The 20,867-nt window shown below is 41.2% G+C and overlaps 1 protein-coding gene across 8 annotated transcripts in view; it reads left to right on the top strand.

Annotated features, from left to right (window-relative positions):
• Window positions 1–20,867, top strand: part of POGZ (pogo transposable element derived with ZNF domain) — a 57,723-nt gene that overhangs the window by 639 nt on the left and 36,217 nt on the right. For 2 of the 8 annotated variants that reach the window (XM_030824537.1, XM_030824539.1), the window contains exons 1-3: window positions 16,660–16,844; window positions 16,944–17,068; window positions 18,073–18,231. In XM_030824537.1, the coding sequence (XP_030680397.1) occupies window positions 16,945–17,068; window positions 18,073–18,231 (283 nt within the window). In that variant the 5' untranslated portion in view covers window positions 16,660–16,844; window position 16,944. Of the gene's footprint in view, window positions 1–16,659; window positions 16,845–16,943; window positions 17,069–18,072; window positions 18,232–20,867 lie in introns of those variants that run through there. The other 6 variants (XM_030824538.1, XM_030824540.1, XM_030824543.1 and 3 more) reach the window with 3 other exon arrangements.

The following is a 20,867-nucleotide window of genomic DNA, read 5'->3' on the forward strand; positions in this document are numbered from 1 at the left end:
GCCGGCCGCCCCCGCCCCCGGCGCCCGCCGCGGCGCGCGCGCGCGCACTCGCGCTCCACGGCCCCGTACACAGCCCGACGTCCACACGCACGCCCGGCGCGAGGCGTCTCGGAGGAGTGGGCGGCGCGGGCGCGGGCGCGGGCGGTGGCCCGCTGGGGAAGGGGCGGGGGCGCGGGTGGCGGCGAGATGGCAGGGCGCGGCGGGAGGGGCCGGCGAGGGGGCGAGGCCGTGCGGCGGTGGGGGTGGGCGGCGGCGGCGGAGCGGCGCTTGGGGGGGGGGGTGCGCGGCCCTCCCCGCCCTGTCCCCGCTCCCAGAAGGAGTGGGGCGCTCGTTTTGAGCGGGTGGAGGAAAATGAGTGATTGCTGAGCCGATCCCTTGTGTTATGTAATCTCTGCTTGGTCTAATAGTACATCCTAAGCCTCAGTGCACTGCAGCTAGTTTACGAAGTCTCCTCCCTCGGTCCCCGAATTTCTTTTGGGATGGCGCCGTGATTTATAAAATGGAATGGGGCGGGAATCTTTATTTTCTGGTGATTATGTCCTGCCGCGGTGGGCGCCATGTTTATCCCGGGGACTATTTTCTTTAGATTCTTGGCACCTTTTGCAAAGGAGTACTGTCATTGATCTACTTGCTTTTCGTCTTTCTGCGTGTTGTTCTTATTTCCTTCCTCTCCAGATGTGGGATTCTCTCAAACTGCTAGTAGCACTTGTCTTAGACATTCTTAGTTCAGAAAAAGGTAGTGCTGATGAGTCCTCAAGAGTCATTTAGTGGCCAGTGTCATTTTCGAAATGGAAAGTAAGATGCAGTTGGACTATCTCAGAACAGCTGCTGTCTTGATGCAGGCGGTGTAGCCTGTCCCTCCAAACTTGTAGACACCTCTCACCGCAGCTCAAAACTCCACAGAAATTGGGTTTTACCTTTTTTTTCTTTTTTTGAGACGAAATTTCACTGTTGTCGCCCAGGCTGCTGTGCAATGGCACGATCTCTGCTCACTGCAACCTCTGCCTGCCGGGTTCCAGCGATTCTCCTGCCTCAGCCTTCTTAGCAGCTGGGATTACGGGCATGTGCCACCACGCTCGGCTAATTTTTGTATTTTTAGTAGGGACGAGGTTTCACCATGTTAGCCAGGCTGGTCTTGAACGCCTGACCTCAGGTGATCCGCCCGCCTTGGCCTCCCAAAGTGCTGGGATTACAGGCGTGAGCCACCGCGCCCGGCCCGGGTTTTACTTCTGTAGGCATTTACCCAACTAGAGGAAAGGGAAACGGAGGGGGCAGGGAGGGCTGCTCCTTGGCAAACTATTAATTTTGAGACACCATTGCTCAGGGTCTGAGAGCTTGAACTCTGAATTCGAACAGTTAGCACAATCGTTCTCAACTTCAGGGTGCATAAAAAGTAACTTGAAGGTTGTTAAACGTACAATTTGGGGGGGCTCATCCCCCAAATTTATTTGAATGGAGCAGAGGGGGGTTGTCATCTTTACATTTTCAAATGAGCAGTCCTGCGGCTGAGACTGATTAATGTAACCACTACATTGAGAATTACTGGTCTAACATAAAAGTGTTCAAGATGTTGAAACAAGTGACACCTTGTGCCCTTGATTTCCTTCCCTTTTCCAGAGCTGTGTTGGTGGTGTATCTCAAACTAAAGAAGGTAACAGAATGGACTCTTGGGACGAACGTGATTTAGTTAAGAGTTTTCACTCCCATCTTGAACTAGTGGTATAATGTAGGAAAGCAGTTCTCAAAGTGTGGACAGAGGACCCATGGGGATCTCCTCTTACCCTTTCAGGGGAGCCTCAAGGTCATAACTATTTTCAAAATAATAGTAAGATGCTATTTATTGTTTTCACTGATACACTGATGGTTCAAAAGCAAGGCTGGGTAAAACTACTGGCAGTACCTTAGCACAAAGCAAGTCAGTGGCACCAAACTACTTACTTGAGAATGCCCTTGAAGCAGTAAAATTTATTATTCTGTTTTTATTTTTTTGAGACGGAGTTTCGCTCTGTCGCCCAGGGTGGAGTGCAATGGCACTATCTCGGCTCACTGCAATCTCTTCCTCCCGGGTTGTATTTTTAGTAGAGACGGTGTTTCTCCATGTTGGCCAGGCTGGTCTCGAACTCCTGACCTCAGGCGATCCACCTGCCTTGGCCTCCCAAAGTGCTGGGATTACAGGTATGAGCCACCGTGCCCGGCCTATTAAGTCTTAGCTTTTGACTGCATGTCTTTTTAATTTTTAAGAATTTGTGATGAAATAAACATGGATAAAGCATTTATGCTGCCTATGGAGGTGTGATTGTTGTGAGGGAAAAGCATTTGTGAGATTGGGTTATGAGTGGCTTCTTTCATGGAGTAGCATTTTTACTTGAAAGAACGACTGGCAGACTATGGTTTTTCACACTTAGTATTTGGCAGATATTTCTTGAAAATGAAGTGAGCTTGTCACTTTTAGGAAAACAATTGACAGTATTTATTACCAGTGATAAAATTTCGGTGAAAATTAGAAATTTTAAAAAGTTGACAGCTGGAGTTTGACAGCTTCCTAGTACTTAAAAGACTTTCCTTATGATATCAGTGGTTAAGGACTGCAATATTTAAAAATGTTGTATAATGAAATATGTTATTTGGCAGATGGGCATAACTCAGTAAATCTATATTTTGCAAATGATCAGTGCACGATGTTGCAAAATCAAGTAAAGGTAAAAGATCCTTTGAAAATACCAGATATAGCAATTTTAACAGTGAAAAAGTGGATTGATGTGGTTTCAGATTCCAAAATGTTACTATCCTTTAAGAAACTACTATTTGGCCTAGTGTGGTGGCTCACTCCTGTAATCCCAGCACTTTGGGAGGCCAAGGTGGAGGGATCGTGTGAGCCCAGTAGTTGGAGTTGAGCCTGGTCAACATAGCGAGACCCTGTCTCTATTTATTTAAAAAAAAAAAAGAAACTACCATTTATTGAGTTTTAGTATTTACCAAACACTGTTATCTGAAAAGGTTATTAAAATGCTTCTCCCTTTTCCGACTAGATTTTCATTATATACTTAACCAAAACGACGTATAGCAACAGACTGAATGCAGAAGTAACTGTGAGAATCCAACCATCTTTTATCAAGTTAGACATAAAAGAGATTTGCAAAATGCAAAACAGCGTTACTTTTCTCACTTTTTGGAGGGAAAGTATTTTTTGTTGAAATGTTATTTATGTTAACTTGTAATGGGCTTGTCTTAAAATACATTGATAAATACTAAATTTTAAAATTTTGAATGTGGTAAACGTGGAAAGATAAAATTCACATAAAAGATTTTTGGCGTCTTCAATAATTCTGAGAGTCAGAAAAATGAGAATCATTCAGTCAGTCCTATGTTTCTGCTCTTTAGATCATTCAAATCTAACTCCCTTGGGGAACTTTGGGAGAATTTATAAATAGTTGAAGTTGATGGAAGAGGCAGTGACCTGGGGAAGAATTCTAAAGCAAAAAAAGCTTGCTTTGAATCTTAACTGGGATATTTACTAACTGTAACCTTGAGGAAGTTACTTAGTCTCTCTAAACCACTGTATTGACCTTATCTGTAAAATACAAACTTTAGAGCTGGTTGATTACAAATCCTAGAGCTGGTTAATGCCTTTGTCATAATATCAATATGGTAACATTTTGATAGATTCTTTGGTATTCTTGTTTGTGGTATTAAGCCATATCCACAAAAACTTGTCTTTTTTTTTTTTTTTTTTTTTGGATGGAGTCTCGCTCTATTGCCCAGGCTGGAGCGTAATGGCGCACTCTCGGCCCACTGCATCCTCCGCCTCCCGTGTTCAAGCGATTCTCCTCCTTCAGCTTCCTCAGTAGCTGGGATTACAGGCATGCGCCACCACACCTGGGTAATTTTGTATTTTTCTAGAGATGGGGTTTCACCATGTTGGTCAGGCTGGTCTCAAACTCCTGACCGCTTGATCCACCCGCCTTGGTCTCCCAAAGTTCTGGGATTACAGGCGTGAGCCACTGCGCCCAACTGGAAAACATATTTTTATATGTAACCAAGGGGAGGAGAGCAGAAGAGAGACACTAACCTATTGCTAGATTTTAGCAGAGTTAAAAGAACTTGAAAGCATAGAAATGGAATTTAGGCAACACACAACTGTCATCAAAGAAAAGCTTTCCATCATAGTAGATATTTTTCTTGGGAAAGGGACTCCTGAATATTGAACCCCTTTAAAAAAGAGAGCTTGTTGCTTACTTTACTTGTTTTAGTAAAGAGCACAGAACTAAATATTTGGGTGTTTGTTGATACAGGACTGGCTACCAGACAAGAGGAAAGTATTTTGAGTTTGGAAATTTTAGGTTGTTAAGACTACGTAAAACCCTTATGATTCTTATATATGAGGTACTACAACAGTTAGATGTTGTGAGGGACAGAATAGGCTGTGCAAAAGACTGGATGAATAAAAGCTTATTACATGTTTAACTATAGTTTTATACACAGATTAAGTATTCAGGCCTATAGGTTTTCTGGTATTAGTCCTTTCTAGAGCCAAAAATTGAGGTAACTTAAAAACATAATTACCAGTTATGTTGAGGATTATCATTGTTTATTTTTCACCCTGGAACAAGAAAGTGGTATTCTTAAAATGTTTGTTTTCTATACAATATTTTTCCTGTTCCAAATGTTCTTTTTATGTTGATTTTTGGGCAGGTATGTACTGGCAGTAAATTGAAAACGTTAGATACCAAATTCTTCATTTCTGAATTCTTCATTCTTCATTTCTGGACTTTACAGCTATGAAAGAACAAGACAAAGGAATTCAGAGCTTCAAGAACCAAGTATGTCAGGATAGTTGTAGAAAACAGATCTTTTTCTCATTTTCTTTGAGATGAAGATAGGCAACATTTGCTGCCCATTAAATACCTTAAAAGTAGACAGGTGTATCTGCAGGATTCTTTTTGCTGCTTGTAAATAGTACATTGTTTTAAAAGGTCTGTTTTTATCTTGGCTTTACAATTATATAGACTTTTATTGACTAGCTGATCATATAGGGCCTTAGTATAAAGTAGACTACCATATTCGCCAGCATTTAAGAAATAATCCCCTTCCCCCCAGAAGGGTATTTATCTGGTACTCCCATATTATGGATTGAAGGATGAGACAAGAGACTGAGTATTGCTAATAGTTCTGTGTGAGCCTGCAGTGTTAAGTAAAACCTATTGAGTGCACAAAAAAATCATGTTACAATTACTACAAAATAGAGAAACCACCTAGGTTACCAAGATGTCAAATAATGGATTAATGGAAGAGAGTAATGTACCTCCTTGGTAGCCTACATAATCCACCTTAATTTGTTATTTCTTACTTAACTATTTTGCTATGTCTTAAGAAATGTATATTAAGTGAAAATGGATGCATAAAAATAAAAAAAGAGAAAGTATATATACAAGCTACATGAAAATTGGTCCTGGGAATAAATCAAGAAATTCAGCCAACAAGGCTACCAGTTATTTAGTAAATACCAAAGAGATACGGCAGAATGTATCAGTACAGAATATCACAGCTAAGATATGAGTAGGTAGTTCCACTCCCTCCTACCCTACCTCAGTTTTTATTAAGAAAATTTCACGCATGTGGAAAGGGGGAAGGAGGCTGGGCGCAGTGGCTCGCACCTGTAACCAAAGCACTTTGGGAGGCCAAGGTGGGCGGATCACGAGGTCAGGAGTTCAAGACCAGCTTGACCAACGTGGTGAAACCCCTCTCTACTAAAAATACAAAAATTGGCCGGGCGCTGTGGCGCATGCCTGTAATCCCAGCTACGCAGGAGGCTGAGGCAGGAAAATCGCTTGAACCTGGGAGGCGGAGGTTGCAGTGAGCCAAGATCACTCCAGCCTGGGCAACTGAGCGAGACTTTGTCACAAAGAAAAAAGAAAAGGTTGAAAGAATTCAACAAGGAACACTTAAACTGTCCACCACCTAGACAGAATGATTTTTTTTTAAGACAGAGTCTGGCTCTGTTGCCTAGACTAGAGTGCAGTGGCGCAATGTTGGCTCACTGCAACGTCTGCCTCCCAGATTCAAGCGATTATCCTGCCTCAGCCTCCCGAGTAGCTGGGACTACAGGCACCAGCCACCACTCACGGCTAATTTTTGTATTTTTAGTAGAGACGGGGTTTCACTGCGTTGGCCAGGCTTGTCTCGAACTCCTGTCCTTGTGATCCGCCTGCATTGGCCTCCCAAAGTGCTGGGATTACAGGCGTGAGCCACTGTGCCTGGTGACAGGATGATTTTTAATGTTTTGTATTTAATGTTTAATGTTTTGTATTTCTAACCATGCCAAATATTTTTTGAAAGTTGGCATACTAGTATCTATAAGAAAATATCAAAATAGCCCGCCTGTAGTGACAACTATTTGGGAGGCTGAGGCAGGAGGATCACCTGAGCCCAGGAGGTTGAGGCTGCAATAAGCCATGATTGTGCCACTGCACTCTGGCCTGGGGGATAGAGTGACACCCTGTCTCCAAAAAAAAAAAGCCAAATATCTATGTATTTGTTTAACCCCTTGAAAGTCACTCTCAAGATATTTCTATTAAATATTTTGTGCATTTCCTAGGAATAAATATATTCTCCTACATGAATATAATATGATTATCCTTTCTTTTTAAAAATTTTTTAGAGGGATCAGTTCTGTTTCCCAGATTGGTCTTGAACTCCTGACCTTAAGCAATCCTACCACCTTGGCCTGCCACCACGCCCAGCCAACATTACTTTTTTTTTTTTTTTTTAAGACGGAGTTTCGCTCCTGTTGCCCAGGCTGGAGTGCAATTGCACCATCTCGGCTCACTGCAACCTCCACCTCCTGGGTTCAAGCGATTCTTCTGTCTCAGCCTCCCGAGTAGCTGGGATTACAGGTGCCCACCACCACGCCTGGCTAATTTTTGTATTTTTAGTAGAGACTGGGTTTCATCATATTGGTCAGTCTGGTCTCGAACTCCTGATCTCAGGTGATCCACCTGCCTTGGCCTCCCGAAGTGCTGGGATTACAGGCATAAGCCACCGCATCCAGCCGAACATTGACATTTTTAAAGAGACTATATTAGTTTTATAGAATGTTCCATATTCTGCTTTGATTATTTCCTTCTAGAATGTCCCACTTTCTGGGTTTATCTCATTATTTCTTCGTGGTAAAATTTAATTTGTTCTTTTATTGCTGTATTTCTTGTAAACGCAAAATTACATTTAAATAATGGATTTGGGCCGGGCGCGTTGCCTCGCACCTGTAATCCCAGCACTTTGGGAGATTGAGGTGGGTGGATCACCTGAAGTCAGGAGTTCAAGACCAGCCTGACCAACATGGTGAAACCCCATCTCTACTAAAAGTACAAAATTAGCCAGGCATGGTAACGCATGCCTGTAATTACAGCTCCGTGAGAGGCTGAAGCAAGAGAATCGCTTGAACCCAGGAGGTGAAGGTTGCAGTGAGCTGAGATCGCGCCATTGGGCTCCAGTCTGGGCAACAAGAGTGAAACTCCATCTCAAAAAATTTAAAAAAAATAAAGTTAAATTAAAATAAATAAATAATTGATTTGATTCACGTTAAATATTATTGTCGGTAATACTTCATACATTGTTCTTGGCTTTTCTTGTTTATTTGTTTGCAAAAAAAAACGCCATAGACAAAACAGCTGATAACTAATGTGAGTTATTAGTCAATAGTTTATTGGTTAATGTTTTTCTTTTTTTTTTCCCTTTGAGACAGAGTCTCCTGCCTCAGCCTCCCGAGTAGCTGCAATTATAGGCGTGTACCACCACACCTGGCAAATTTTTGTATTTTCTTTTTAGTAGAGACGGGGTTGCACCACGTCTCTGGTCACGGCCAGGCTGGTTTCGAACTCCTGACCTCAAGTGATCCACCAACCTCGGCCTCCCAAAGTGCTGGGATTGCAGGCGTGAGCCACTGCACCGGGCCTGGCTAATGTTTTTCTATTTAAACATATTACAATCATAACCTTTGGCTTTTGAGATACAGAGCTACTGTAACTTTTAAGTTCAACCATAAATAAGATTTTTGAGGAAGAACATAGAAATAGGTTTCCATTTTGTCACTTTGAGGCACTGCTCTCTGCAAAAATGATTTGGAAGTTGAAGAAGCAAGAAGAGTTTATATGTAGCAAAAGTAACCTGTAGAGGAATTGTAAAGGGGCCACAACTAGAAAAAATTTAGAACTGGGGAGGCTGGGCACAACTGCTCATGCCTGTAAAACCCAGCACTTTGGGAGACCAAGGCAAGCAGATCACTTGAGTCCAGAAGTTCAAGACCAGCCTGGGCAATATGGCAAAACTCTATAGAAAATACAAAAATTAACCAGGCGTGGTAGCACATGCCTGTAGTCTTAGCTACTTGGGAGGCTGAGACAGGAGGATTGCTTGAGCCCAGGAGGTCGAGGCTGCAGTGAGTTGAGATTGCGCCACTGCACTATAGCCCAGGCGACAAAGACCCTGTGACCTAAAAGTTGTCAGGTGAATATGAAGATAAAATCAAGTTCCTGGCTGGGTGCTGTGGCTCATACTTGTAATCCCAGCACTTTGGGGAGGCCAAGGCGGGTGGATCACCTGAGGTCAGGAGTTCGAGACCAGCCTGGCCAATATGGTGAAAACCTGTCTCTACTAAAAATACAAAAACTAGCCGGCCGTGGTGGCGGGCACCTGTAGTCCCAGCTACTTGGGAGACTGACACAGGAGAATTACTTGTACCCGGTAGGCGGAGGTTGCAGTGAGCCGAGATCGTGCCTCTGCATTCCAGCCTGGGCGACAGAGCAAGACTCTGTCTCAAAAAAAAAAAAAAAAAAAAAAATCAAGTTTCACAGGTAGGTGATTATAGGATGAAACAGACTAGGTATATATGGGTTTTATAAAAAAAATTTTAACATATAAGATACAACCATTTGAATAATTCATAAGAACCTTGTTCTGCTCTGTTGCAGTTTTTGAGACGGAGTCTCGCACTGTCACCCAGGCTGGAGTGCAGTGGCCCAGTCTGCAAGCTCCATGTCCCAGGTTCACGCCATTCTCCTGCCTCAGCCTCCCGAGTAGCTAGGATTACAGGTGCCCACCACCACGCCTGGCTAATTTTTTGTATTTTTAATAGAGACGGGGTTTCACTGTGTTAGCCAGGATGGTCTTGATCTGACCTCGTGATCCGCCCGCCTCGGCCTCCCAAAGTGCTGGGATTACAGGCATGAGCCACTGTGCCTGGCCTGAGAGGACAAATATTTTTAAGAAGAAATGATAGTTCTTTATGTATAGAATGTGGGATGATTTTTTAAAAATTGCCCTTGTTTTCAGAACATGTATTCAGTTTGATCAGTGATTTTCAGTCTTGGCACTATTGACATTTAGGGTCGGATAATCTCCAGGCTATCCTATGCATTGTAGGATGTTTTGTAGCACTCCTGGCCACTACCCACTAGATAGGTCAGTAACACCTCTCCTCACCCCCACCCTGATTGTGACTACCAAAAATGTCTCTAGACATTGCCAAATGCCCTCTGGGGGGCAAACTTGACCTCTGATAAAATTCACTGTCACTTATGAAGATTCCTTAATTATTTATGTCTTTTATGAACTAGGGTTCCCTTTATGTAAGCTAGGTATAGGTGTTGAATGAATCCTTCTGCAGATGTAGTGTATAGCTTGGGCAGTGCCTGATATATGTTGGAGAACACTGGAATATGATGAAATATTTTAGCACTATTGGGAATTTAATTGAAGATTAGAAATGAGCTCTTCTTTTGAAAGTAAAGGTGTAGGCTTTCTGCTGTATCTAAATCTCTGTTTTCCACCTCTGCCACCACCCCCTCATGCATTTGCTTGAAAAAGATCCTTACTAGCTTAGGAATAGTTGAGAATTTTGTTTGAAATGTTTGACATGATCTGTCTATATCCTCTGTTCAAGGAAAGATAGTTTTGTTTGTTTGCATGTTTGTTTGTTTTTGAGAACAGGGTCTTGCTCTGTTGCCCAGGTTGGAGTGCAGTGGCTCAATCACAGCTCACTTCAGCCTCCACCTCCTGGACTTAAGAGATTCTCCCACCTCAGCCTGTTGAGTAGCTGGGACTACAGATGTGCATGCCACCAACAACCTGCTAATTTTTCTACTTTTTATAGAGATGAGATTTCACCAAGTTGCCTAGGCTGGTCTCGAACCTCTGGGCTCAAACAATTAGGGCTCAAGCAGTTCTCCCACCTCAGCCTCCTGAAGTGGTGTGATTACAGGCAAAGAAAAGATAGTCTGGAAAAGTTACTTGCTAAAAGGCTTGATTAAACTAAATATGTCCTCTTTGTTAACCTTTGATTGTTTGATTATATTTTTCTTAAAATTTATCTTTTAAAAACAATTTTTTAAAAATTTTAATAGAGATGAGGTCTGTCTGTGTTGCACAAGCTGGTCTCGAACTTCTGAACTCAGGTGATCCTCTCGTCTCAGCCTCCCAAAGTGCTAGGATTACAGATGTGAGCCATCACACCTGGCCAAAATATCTTAACTACATATAAATTCTCTTAATGATCTAGGTATTTTGTTAGGGGAATACATACAGTCAGGATAGGATATGAGGGGAAGTAATGAGTAGTTTAATAAATACATAAGACAAACATTTCAAGTAAAAATTTCAGGAGAAAGGTTTTTTTTTAGATTTCTAAGAAATACATTTGTGGATGTGGAATTTTTCTGTCAGATGACATAAGAGCAAAGTTGAAGATAGCTAATACTTGGGGATGCATATGGAGGTAATTTTTTATTTAAAATGAGCAAGAAGGACCCTAGCCTTTTATTGTGGTCTTGGAAACTCGTTCCCCACCAGTATCATTCCTTGAAGAATTGGCTGGTTCTAGGTCTGGGGCAGGAAATGTATGAGATGAACTGAAACATCTTGACTGTCAGCAAAGATTGTATCAAACGATACTAGGGTTGTGTCAGAAGGACTCAGCAGCCAGCTGAAGACATTCCCACTGGCCAAAATAGGACACATTGAGTATCTGTAAAGATAACTGCATGGATCAAAACACATCAAAAGTTGGGCACAGTGACTCAAACCTGTAATCCCAGCACTTTGGGAATCTGGGGCAGGTGTGTTGCTTGAGTCCAGAGTTTGAGACCAGCCTGGGAAACATGGTAAGACCCCCTCTCTACAAAAAAAAAAAAAATACAAAAAATTAGCCAGACATGGTGGCTCTTGGTTATCCCAAGAGTTAGCTCTTTGTCCCAAGAGTTATTCAGGAGGTTGAGGTGGGAGGATTGCTTGAGCCTGGGAGGTGGAGGTTGCAGTGAGCTGAGATTGTGCCACTGTACTCCAGCCTGGATGAGACCACATCTCACAAAAAAAAAAAAAAAAAAGAAGAGAAAAACGAAATTGGGATGGTGACTAGATATTTGATATTAAGGGATTATCAATTTTTTAGACATGTAATGGTAATACAATTTTTTTGTTTTTAAGATGGAGTCTTGCTCTGTTGTCCAAGCTGGAGTGCAGTGGTGCAATCTCGGTTCACTGCAACCTCCGCCTCCTGGGTTCAGGCAATTCTCCTGTCTCAGCCTCCTGAGTAGCTGGAATTAACATACCTGGCTAATTTTTGTATTTTTAGTAGAGACAGGGTTTCACCGTGTTGGCCAGGCTGGTCTCAAACTCCTCACCTCATGTGATCCGCCCGCCTTAGCCTCCCAAAGTGCTAGGATTACAGGCTTGAGCCACCGCGCCCAGCCATACAATTTTTTTAAACTATCGTCTTTTAAAGTCCTTATCTTTTAGAGCTACATACCAAAATATTTATGAATATGATGTTTTAGAGATTTGTTTCAGTATAATAGAGGGAAGTGGGGGCATAAATGAAGGAATCCATTTTGAGTTGATAATTTTTGAAACTTGAGTGACGAATACGTGTCTAACTTTTTTATTCAATTAAAATTTGTATCTCATTAAAATTAGCAGGAAAGGAACCACTACAATTTTGATTCAGAGACTCATAGTTGTAGTATGAAAATTTGCCTCTTCACTTGGTTGCAGTATGATTCCCAAATTTACTGCCCATCCAAGTTTTCCTTTTGGTTTTTTTTTTTTTTTTTTTGAGACGGAGTCTTGTTCTATTGCCCAGGCTAGAGTGCAGTGGCACGATCTCAGCTCACTACAACCTCCGCCTCTCGGGTTCAAGCGATTCTCCTGCCTCAGCCTCCTGAGTAGCTGGGATTACAGGCGTGTGCCACCACACCTGACTAATTTTTGTATTTTTAGTAGAGACGGGGTTTCACTATGTTGGCCAGGCTAGTCTCAAACTCTCAGCCTCAGGTGATCCCCCCACCTCGGCCTCCCGAAGTGTTGGGATTACAGGCGTGAGCCACCGCACCCGGCCATTTTCCTCTTGATGTGACACTATTTCACTATGGGCTGGCTTTTAATATCTGAAATTCGCATTTCTATTTGGCAGTTTTGGAATAAAAAATGAGAAATTAAAATGCTCCTTAGGATTACATTTCAACATAATTTTTTTAGTGTGATAAGTATCCAATCCTTCGTAGCAAGAAATTAGGGAAGAGGGAATAAAATTCATTGTTTTTTTTGTTTTTTTTTACCTTATGAGAAAGATTTGGTATGGAAGGAGGTTAAATGTGTGGAACGATAGTTTGGGAAGATCTGTTTTTTTTTTGTTTTTTGTTTTTTTTTTGAGGAGGTCACATTTTCAGAATCTGGATATATATGTTAACACTGCATATTTAGTAATTCCTGTCTTCTTTGTTCAAAAACAGTTGAAAGGCTGTCCTTGCCATGATCGGGGCTAAAAAAAAAAGTTGAAAGGAGACTATGCCATGGATTACTTGAAAGACCACAGAGAATGGTGGTGTTTCTTGAGAATCTTGGTAGAAATATTAAATACTGCATTTTATTATGTTAGTATAAGATTTCCTTTTGATAACTAGAAAACTACAAGAAGGATCTAAATTTGCATTTTCTATTTTTGGTTTGCTGAGTATTTACATTAGGTTGATATATCTCTGTTGTATCATGTTTTTGACCCTGAGATATAGATGCTGAAAATGAAAGGAATTGATCACATCCTGAGATAGCAGAGTGTAGGTTAGAATCAAGGACAGTTTCGAAAAATTTGGCTTCAGTGTCTTTCAGAGATGCTTTGTGCGTTAAGTCTGTGAAATATGTTCAGTCAGCAGACCTAATATTTTCTGAGTTGACAAACCTTATTAGCTAACTCCATCTTCTATGTTGTTAAAAAAAAAAAACATGAAAAATATTTCCCCATAAGTTGGGTTTTCTTTTTTTTCTTTCTTTCTTTTTTTTTTTTTTTTTTTTTGAGACGGAGTCTCGCTCTGTCGCCCAGGCTGGAGTGCAGTGGCACAATCTCGGCTCACTGCAAGCTCCGCCTCCCGGGTTCACGCCATTCTCCTGCCTCAGCCTCTCCAAGTAGCTGGGACTACAGGCGCTCGCCACCACGCCCGGCTAATTTTTTTGTATTTTTAGTAGAGACGGGGTTTCACTGTGGTCTCGATCTCCTGACCTCGTGATCCGTCCGCCTCGGCCTCCCAAAGTGCTGGGATTACAAGCGTGAGCCACCGCGCCCGGCCCCTTTTTTTTTTTTTTAAGAGAGAGTCTGGCTTCTGTTGCCCAGGCTGGAGTGCAGTGGCATGATCTTGGCTCACTGCAACCTCTGCCTCCTGGGTTGAAGCAATTCTCCTGCCTCAGCTTCCTGAATAACTGGGATTACAGGCATGTGCCACCATGTCCGGCTAATTTTTGTGTTTTTAGTGGAGGTGGGGTTTAACCATGTTGGCCAGGCTGGTCTGGAACTCCTATCCTCAAATGATCCACCCTTCTCGGCATCCCAAAGTGTTGAGATTACAGATGTGAGCTACTGTGTCCGGTCAAGTTGGATTTTCTTTTCATTTTGAGTCTTTTAATTTGCATTGGATATCTTGGCAGTACTCATACCTAAGGAGAAGAGATATTTTTCTCACTTGATTAAAAAGTAGTTAGGACATAAACATTTTTCTTTGCCATCTTTTCAGATCTGCCCTTTTCGGTTGTTTCCATTTGTTTTTTATTTTATTTTGTAGGGATGGGGTATTGCTCTCCAGCTCTCCAGCTTAGGCTGGAGTGCAGTGGCACCACTGCAGTTACCGTAACCTCGAGCTCGCTGTAATCTCGAACTCCTGGGCTCAAGCGATCCTCGATCCTCCTACCTCATCCTCCCTAGTAGCTGGGACCGCTGGTGTGTGCCGCACAGCTGGCTAATGTTTTTAAAAAATTTTGTAGAGATGGAGTCTTGCTATGCTACCCAAGCTGGAGTTCTTTCCATTTCTCTCAGAAAGTCAAATGGAAGAAATTTCAATATTCTTATTAAAATTCATTGCTTTATAAAATAAAGAACTGAAACTCTTAAGGTATTATAAATACTTAAGATAAAAGAACACCCTTTCAGATATGCTATTAAAATAACCACAGGCATGACATTGAAAACCACAATTTGTATTCTGATAGCTCTTCATATTCCAAAGCAAAGTTTTCATATGTGTGGAGAGTTTGCTTTTAAGTGGTTAGGACAAAAGTAGGTCCTTGAAAACCATCGGCAGAGGTTATTATCCACAGTTTATATTCATTCTGCTGGGTGTTGGATATTTGCGCATTAATTATCTGTTGACTCTAAGCTCTCAGAAAGTTATACAGCAAAGAACAATGGAATAAAATTAAGTATTTAAGGAAAAAGTCTTTGAAAATGTCGTATTTTGTAGTGGAATTAGACTGGAAAACAAAGGCATGTGTTGTCTTTGTCTCAAAGAATACCTGTGATATGGATTTGGTTTCTTTTTAATTCAGTTTCTGGCTAGTGTTGTCTTCATATAATGAAGCCTGAAAATAAGCGAATTTAAGTAAGTTGATCCCTTAGATCTTTTTCTTTCCTCACCCCCTTTGTGGCTTTGGTTTAGAAAGACAGAAATAATTAAAATAGAAGATTAAAGACCAGTTAGAATCCAGTTAAGCACTTTACCCATTAAAACCCAGACTGCCGCTGGCTATAGCTGACTCACTGGGGCACTGCAAGATTATTTTCAGTTTTCAAGGGAAACAATGCCATCTGTTGGGCATCTTGCTAACTGCTTCTGTCAGGTTGTATGGCCCTAACTAACTACTCAATAAACAGAATGGTTAGGTTGGTTGGTTGGTTTTGGTTTTCGCTTGTGGATGTAGCAGCAGAATTACTAAGACACTAAGGACACTTAGAGCCTTTGCAGTAGAGGCTTTGTTTGAACACTGAGCAGTAATAGTACTCCCGTTCCAACACAAAGAAACTGACCCTTAGTAAACTGTTATTGGAGGGCAGAGTAGCAATAACTCTTTGTCTGTAATGCAGAGATACAGACTTTATTTTGATTTATTTTGATTTTTTTGAGATGGAGTTTCGCTGTTGTTGCCCAGGCTGGAGTGCAGTGGCGTGAATTGTGGTTCATTGCAACCTCCACTTCCCATGTTCAAGCGATTCTCCAGCCTCAGCCTCCCAAGTAGCTGGGATTACAGGCATGTACCACCACGCCCATCTAATTTTGTATTTTTAGTAGAGACGGGGTTTCTCCATGTTGGTCAGGCTGATCTCGAACTCCCGATCTCAGGTGATCCGACATCAGGTGATCTGCCCACCTCGGCCTTCCAGAGTGCTGGGATTACAGGCGTGAGCCACTGCACCCGGCTCAGACTTTAATTTTTTAAAGGGACATGTAATTTAGGCAGTGTTTTCAAATTAAGGGTTGACTCCAAAATCACAGTGGAATGGCCTCCAGGATTTCCTAGACTAGACGTACAAGGTAGTAGTAGGACTGGGACTAGAGTATGACAAGTGAGGTTCTCATCTTAGATGCAAAATTTAAAGGAGTACAGAGAGGTTCAGTAATCATAATAAATGCATTTTAATGCATCATTTTCAAAGATCAATATTAATGCAGAACAATCCATAATGGACAGAATATCTATTTTAAATAAAGACTGAATCCGATCCTGCATTTGCTTGACTCACCTCATTGTCCTCATCCTAACCCTGGCCCTGGGTGTTACACATTAAACCTTTTGTCGTCGTTGTTGTTGTTTTTGAGATGGAGTCTCTATTGCCCAGGCTGGAGTGCAGTGGTGCGATCTTGGCTCACTGCAACCTCTGCTGCCCGGGGTTCAAGCAATTCTCCTGCCTCAGCCTCCCAAGTAGCTGGGATTACAGGCGCCTGCCAGCGTGCCCGGCTAATTGTTGTGTTTTTAGTAAAGATGGGGTTTCACCATCTTGGCCAGGCTGGTCTTGAACTCCTGACCTAGTGATCCACCCACTCCAGCCTACCAAAATGCTGGGATTACAAGCATAAGCCACTGTGCCTGGCCTAAACTTTTATAATCCTAAAATTTTTTTTTTTTTTTTTGGAGACAGAGTCTCACTCCGTCCCCCAGGCTGGAATGCGGTGCTGTGATCTCGACTCCTTGCAACCTCTGCCTCCTGGATTCAAACGATTCTTGTGCCTCAGCCTCCCAAGTAGCTGGAATTACAGGGGCGCACCGCCACACCTGGCTAATTTTTGTATTTTGAGTAGAGACAGGGTTTTGCCATGTTGGCCAGTCTGGTTCTCTTAACTCCCAACCTCAGATGATCCACCTCCCTCGGCTTCCCAAAATGTTGGGATTACAGGCGGGAGCCACCATGCCCGGCCTGTAACCCTAATTATTAAATAATTTGCTGTGGAATGGATTTTAATATTCAATAATAGTTGTAATTCTGAACCCTTGGAAATGGAGGAAGGCTAGAGGATATGATAAAGGAGCCCAAGGAGGTAGGTTACCAATGGAGTCAAAGTTCTGATTTCATATTTGGTATAAAGCAATATCTCCTATTCTTAGGCCTATATCTTATTTGAATGTTTTTCTTGTAGCATGGCGGACACCGACCTGTTCATGGAATGTGAGGAGGAGGAGTTGGAGCCATGGCAGAAAATCAGTGATGTCATTGAGGACTCTGTAGTTGAAGATTATAATTCAGTGGATAAAACTACCACAGGTAACAAAAGCTCTTCTGATCTTAGATGGTTTAAATTAATTAAATTGAATGGTATTTTGGTTAACAAAGTGTGAGATGGAAAAGGACTTTAAGAATCCAGGGAGACCTCATTGTGGCACTCACTGGTGCTACCTTTTTTCCCATGCTCTAGTCTGTGAAAACCTCAGTTTCCTCATCCATATAGCTAGAAACTATATATTTAATTCATTGAAAACATTGGAAGGTTGGATTAACCAGTGTTTATCAAATATCTAGCAGTCTTCTTATTAAAAGATGTATGAACAAGAATTCAAAGTGGTGGTGTGTGTGTGTCAGTGTACATTTATATACCCAGTCAAAAATAGCTTCCCATAGTCTTGTTTTTTTTTTTTTTTGTTTTTTGTTTTTTGTTTTACTTGAACTTGGTTTCCTTTGTGAGTGGAGTAGAAATTGCCTTGTGTCTGCCTTCATGGACAGTTTACAAATTTAGGCTTGTTAGCTTTTCTTTCATAAAGGTGATGCTGCTGGGTCAAATTCTAGATTGCCCTGAATTCAGAAAATGGGTGGAGTTCCTTTGCTCCCCTAAATTGTACCAGTTGCTCTTTATTTTTATCTTTCCTGTCTTGAGACCTGAAGATGGCATTGGTTTAGGCTGAAATAGGGCACAGTTCAGGGTCTTTTGGATGGCTTAATATGCATGATTATGAATACCACTAGTGGTAATAATAAACCTTTGAGTCCTAGAGGTTTGCTAGTGCTGTGTAAGCAAAGATTAAAATCCCAGTTCAGTGGGCTCAGTGATGTAACTTAATTAACCAGGAGATGTGAGACAAAGAAGGGATTGTGTTTAAATGGTGGACTAAGGGTTAAGTAGGAGGAGAAATCACATGAACAGTTGGATTTATGAAACAGGAAACTTTTTGGCTATAGAGACCCACAACAAGATGGAAAGGGAAGATTAGAGCAGTATCCTTTAGTGTCATCTGTCCCTGTCTCCAAGTGACTATGCCTCCCCTTCCCCACAGTTTCTGTGAGCCAGCAGCCAGTCTCGGCTCCAGTGCCCATCGCTGCCCATGCTTCTGTTGCTGGGCACCTCTCTACATCCACCACCGTTAGTAGCAGCGGGGCACAGAACAGCGACAGTACAAAGAAGACTCTTGTCACATTAATTGCCAACAACAATGGTAAGTGGGATTACTGGGAAATAATAATCCTGGGCTAGAGGGGTGAAAGAATAAAAAAGGTCTCAGGGACAGCCATACCTGTTTAGTTAGGTACAGATGTGGTTCTACTAGTTGGAAAATGAATTTAGTAATGATTCTCTGATATGGAAGTGATTTCTGTAGATGGTGCTATTCCTTCTAAGTTAGTGCTGACTCGATACTGGTGTTTCAAGTGAGAGAGCAATAGATTCTTGCTACTGATAATTTCTCAGAGAGAAAATGTCAACTCAAAATTCCTAACTGTTAAGCTTTTTTTGTTTGGTTGGTTGGTTGTTTTTGTTTCTTTAATGAGAAAAATTCCATTAGTTTGGTAAGAATTTTCCCAGGGCAGTTCTGTATTTTCTCTGGCAGATTCATTTGTTTATTGGTTCCTGAGTATGGAAGATAGGATAGGGTTGTTGTCTACATGAAAGAAATGGTGAAAGACTAGTGTTTTTAGTGTATTTTTTTTTTTAATAGAAAGGCTATATAGTATTGGTTTCTATTTAATTTCTGATGTCTATTTCTACACTCCTAAGATGAGTTGTTGACCAGTTATGTCTCAAGATTCATAACTGAAGTGTAGGTACTTTCATAGAGTCATTGCATTACTGCAAGAGACTGTATTTTTTAATTATTTCCTTTAAAACTAAAACAGCTTTAGTACTACAAAAATAATATATGAATTGTAGAAAAACTATAAAGTAAAAAAAAAATCGAAAGGAAGAAAAAATGTTTAACCATAATCCCACCACCTGAAGATAACTGATGGTTACTTTTATTCTGTATGTATATTTATTTTTATATACATCTATGTGTTATATGTGGTGATTTTCTTTTTACAAAAAAAGATTATACAAGTTGTACATTACTCTGCCTGCCTTTTCCCCTTAATAGTGAATGTCTTAATGAAGTCATCTATAACATTTTTGATGACTAACTGTATTTCCCATTATTTGATTACCTTATTAAACAATGGGTTGTAAGTGGGTATTTTGCTATTTTAAAGAGCTTCAGTGAACATTCCTATCTCTGTATCTTTTCTCGCATTGTTAATTAGTTCTGCAAATATATTTCTGAAACAAATTGTTGGCTCAAAGGTTATCACAGTTTTTAAGAATTGTGATCAGTATTGTTCCTGGGTTGGCCATCTAGAAATGTTGTGTCAGTTTATACTGCTGTTAGAAAAGAGTATGGTTTTTAATTTGGGGATATAACCATTTACATATGCATTCCCCTATTGTTGAACATTTATTAGGGTCCGCATCCTTTGTGATTACAAATGATGCTGTGGTGAATGTTTTCAGGCATGTGTCTTTGCCCACTGTGTAAAACATATTTGCAATATAAAGTCTTAGAGGTGAGATTTGCTGGATCAGGTGTTTATAATTTGATAGACGCTGTCAAGTTGTCCTGATAGGTTGCTCTAAATAAGTGCCCGCCAATAGCTCTTTCCCCGCATTGTTACCAACTTTAGGTATTATCAAACTTTAAAACCTCCACGATTTCCAAAGTTTTTCAGTATTTGGATACTGAAAATATGATGATTTTATGGGGAATCTTTAGACTTCTAAAAAACTTATAAATGGGGACCCTTGTGTATATAAAGATGGGGAACCATTTATGTGAAGATTTCTATTATTTTACAGATGTGGAAACTGAGGCCTAGAGAGTCTAAATAATTTGCTTTAGTTATAAGTGATAATAGTTGCTAAGTGACTAAACTGTATTTGAATTTTCTGGACTTCAAAACTTTCGGGATTTCCACTGTATTATATTGCTTTCCTGTGTATTTTTTTTTTTTAAGCCAGTCAAATTTAGCAGTGGGGGAGTTGTATAACAACTTTAGTGACACTAATGTTTATAAGTTCTGATAACCCACTACCACAGGAGTAGTCCTATGTGTCTCTTAAACTGTTAAAGTTCTGTTAGCAACCAGCTTACCTAACCTTTTCTTTGATCCCAGGGTTCCAAGGCCCATGCTGAGATGGCTGTGCATCCTTTTTTTTTTTTTTTTTTCCCCTGAGACGGGATCTCGCTTTGTCACCCAGGCTGGAGCGCAGAGGCGTGAACACAGCTCACTGCAGCCTCAACCTCTGTGGCTCAGCAATCCACCCATCTCTGCCCCGCACGTAGCTAGGACTACGGGCACATGCCACCATGCCTGGCTAACTTCTATTATTTTTGTAGAGACAGGGTTTCACCATGTTGCCCAGGCTGGTCTCAAACTCCCAAGCTCAAGCGATCCTCCCTCATTGGCGTCCCAAAGTGCTGGGATTACAGGCGTGAGTGAGCCACCATGCCAGGCCAGCTGAGCATCTTATGACATGCTAAGATGACCTAGTCTCCTTGACTCCTTGAATGTACCCTTGATTCTTGAGCGAGCCTATGGCCAGTGTACTAATTTTTTCTAAAAAATATAAATTGACTTTATTTACTTCAAAAGCCTCTAATATTTAAATTCAAATGTTAACCCATAACCCATGTTCATGAAGAAAAGAAGACAGTGGGTATAGACTGGTAAGTAACCACAGTCTTGTGTATTCCAAGAAAAAATTCATCCATAGATAAGCATAAATTAATTGCAGTTGTCTAATTTATTTCACTTTATATATCTA

The sequence above is a fragment of the Nomascus leucogenys genome, chromosome 12, assembly GCF_006542625.1.
Source record: "Nomascus leucogenys isolate Asia chromosome 12, Asia_NLE_v1, whole genome shotgun sequence".
Lineage (NCBI taxonomy): Eukaryota > Metazoa > Chordata > Mammalia > Primates > Hylobatidae > Nomascus > Nomascus leucogenys.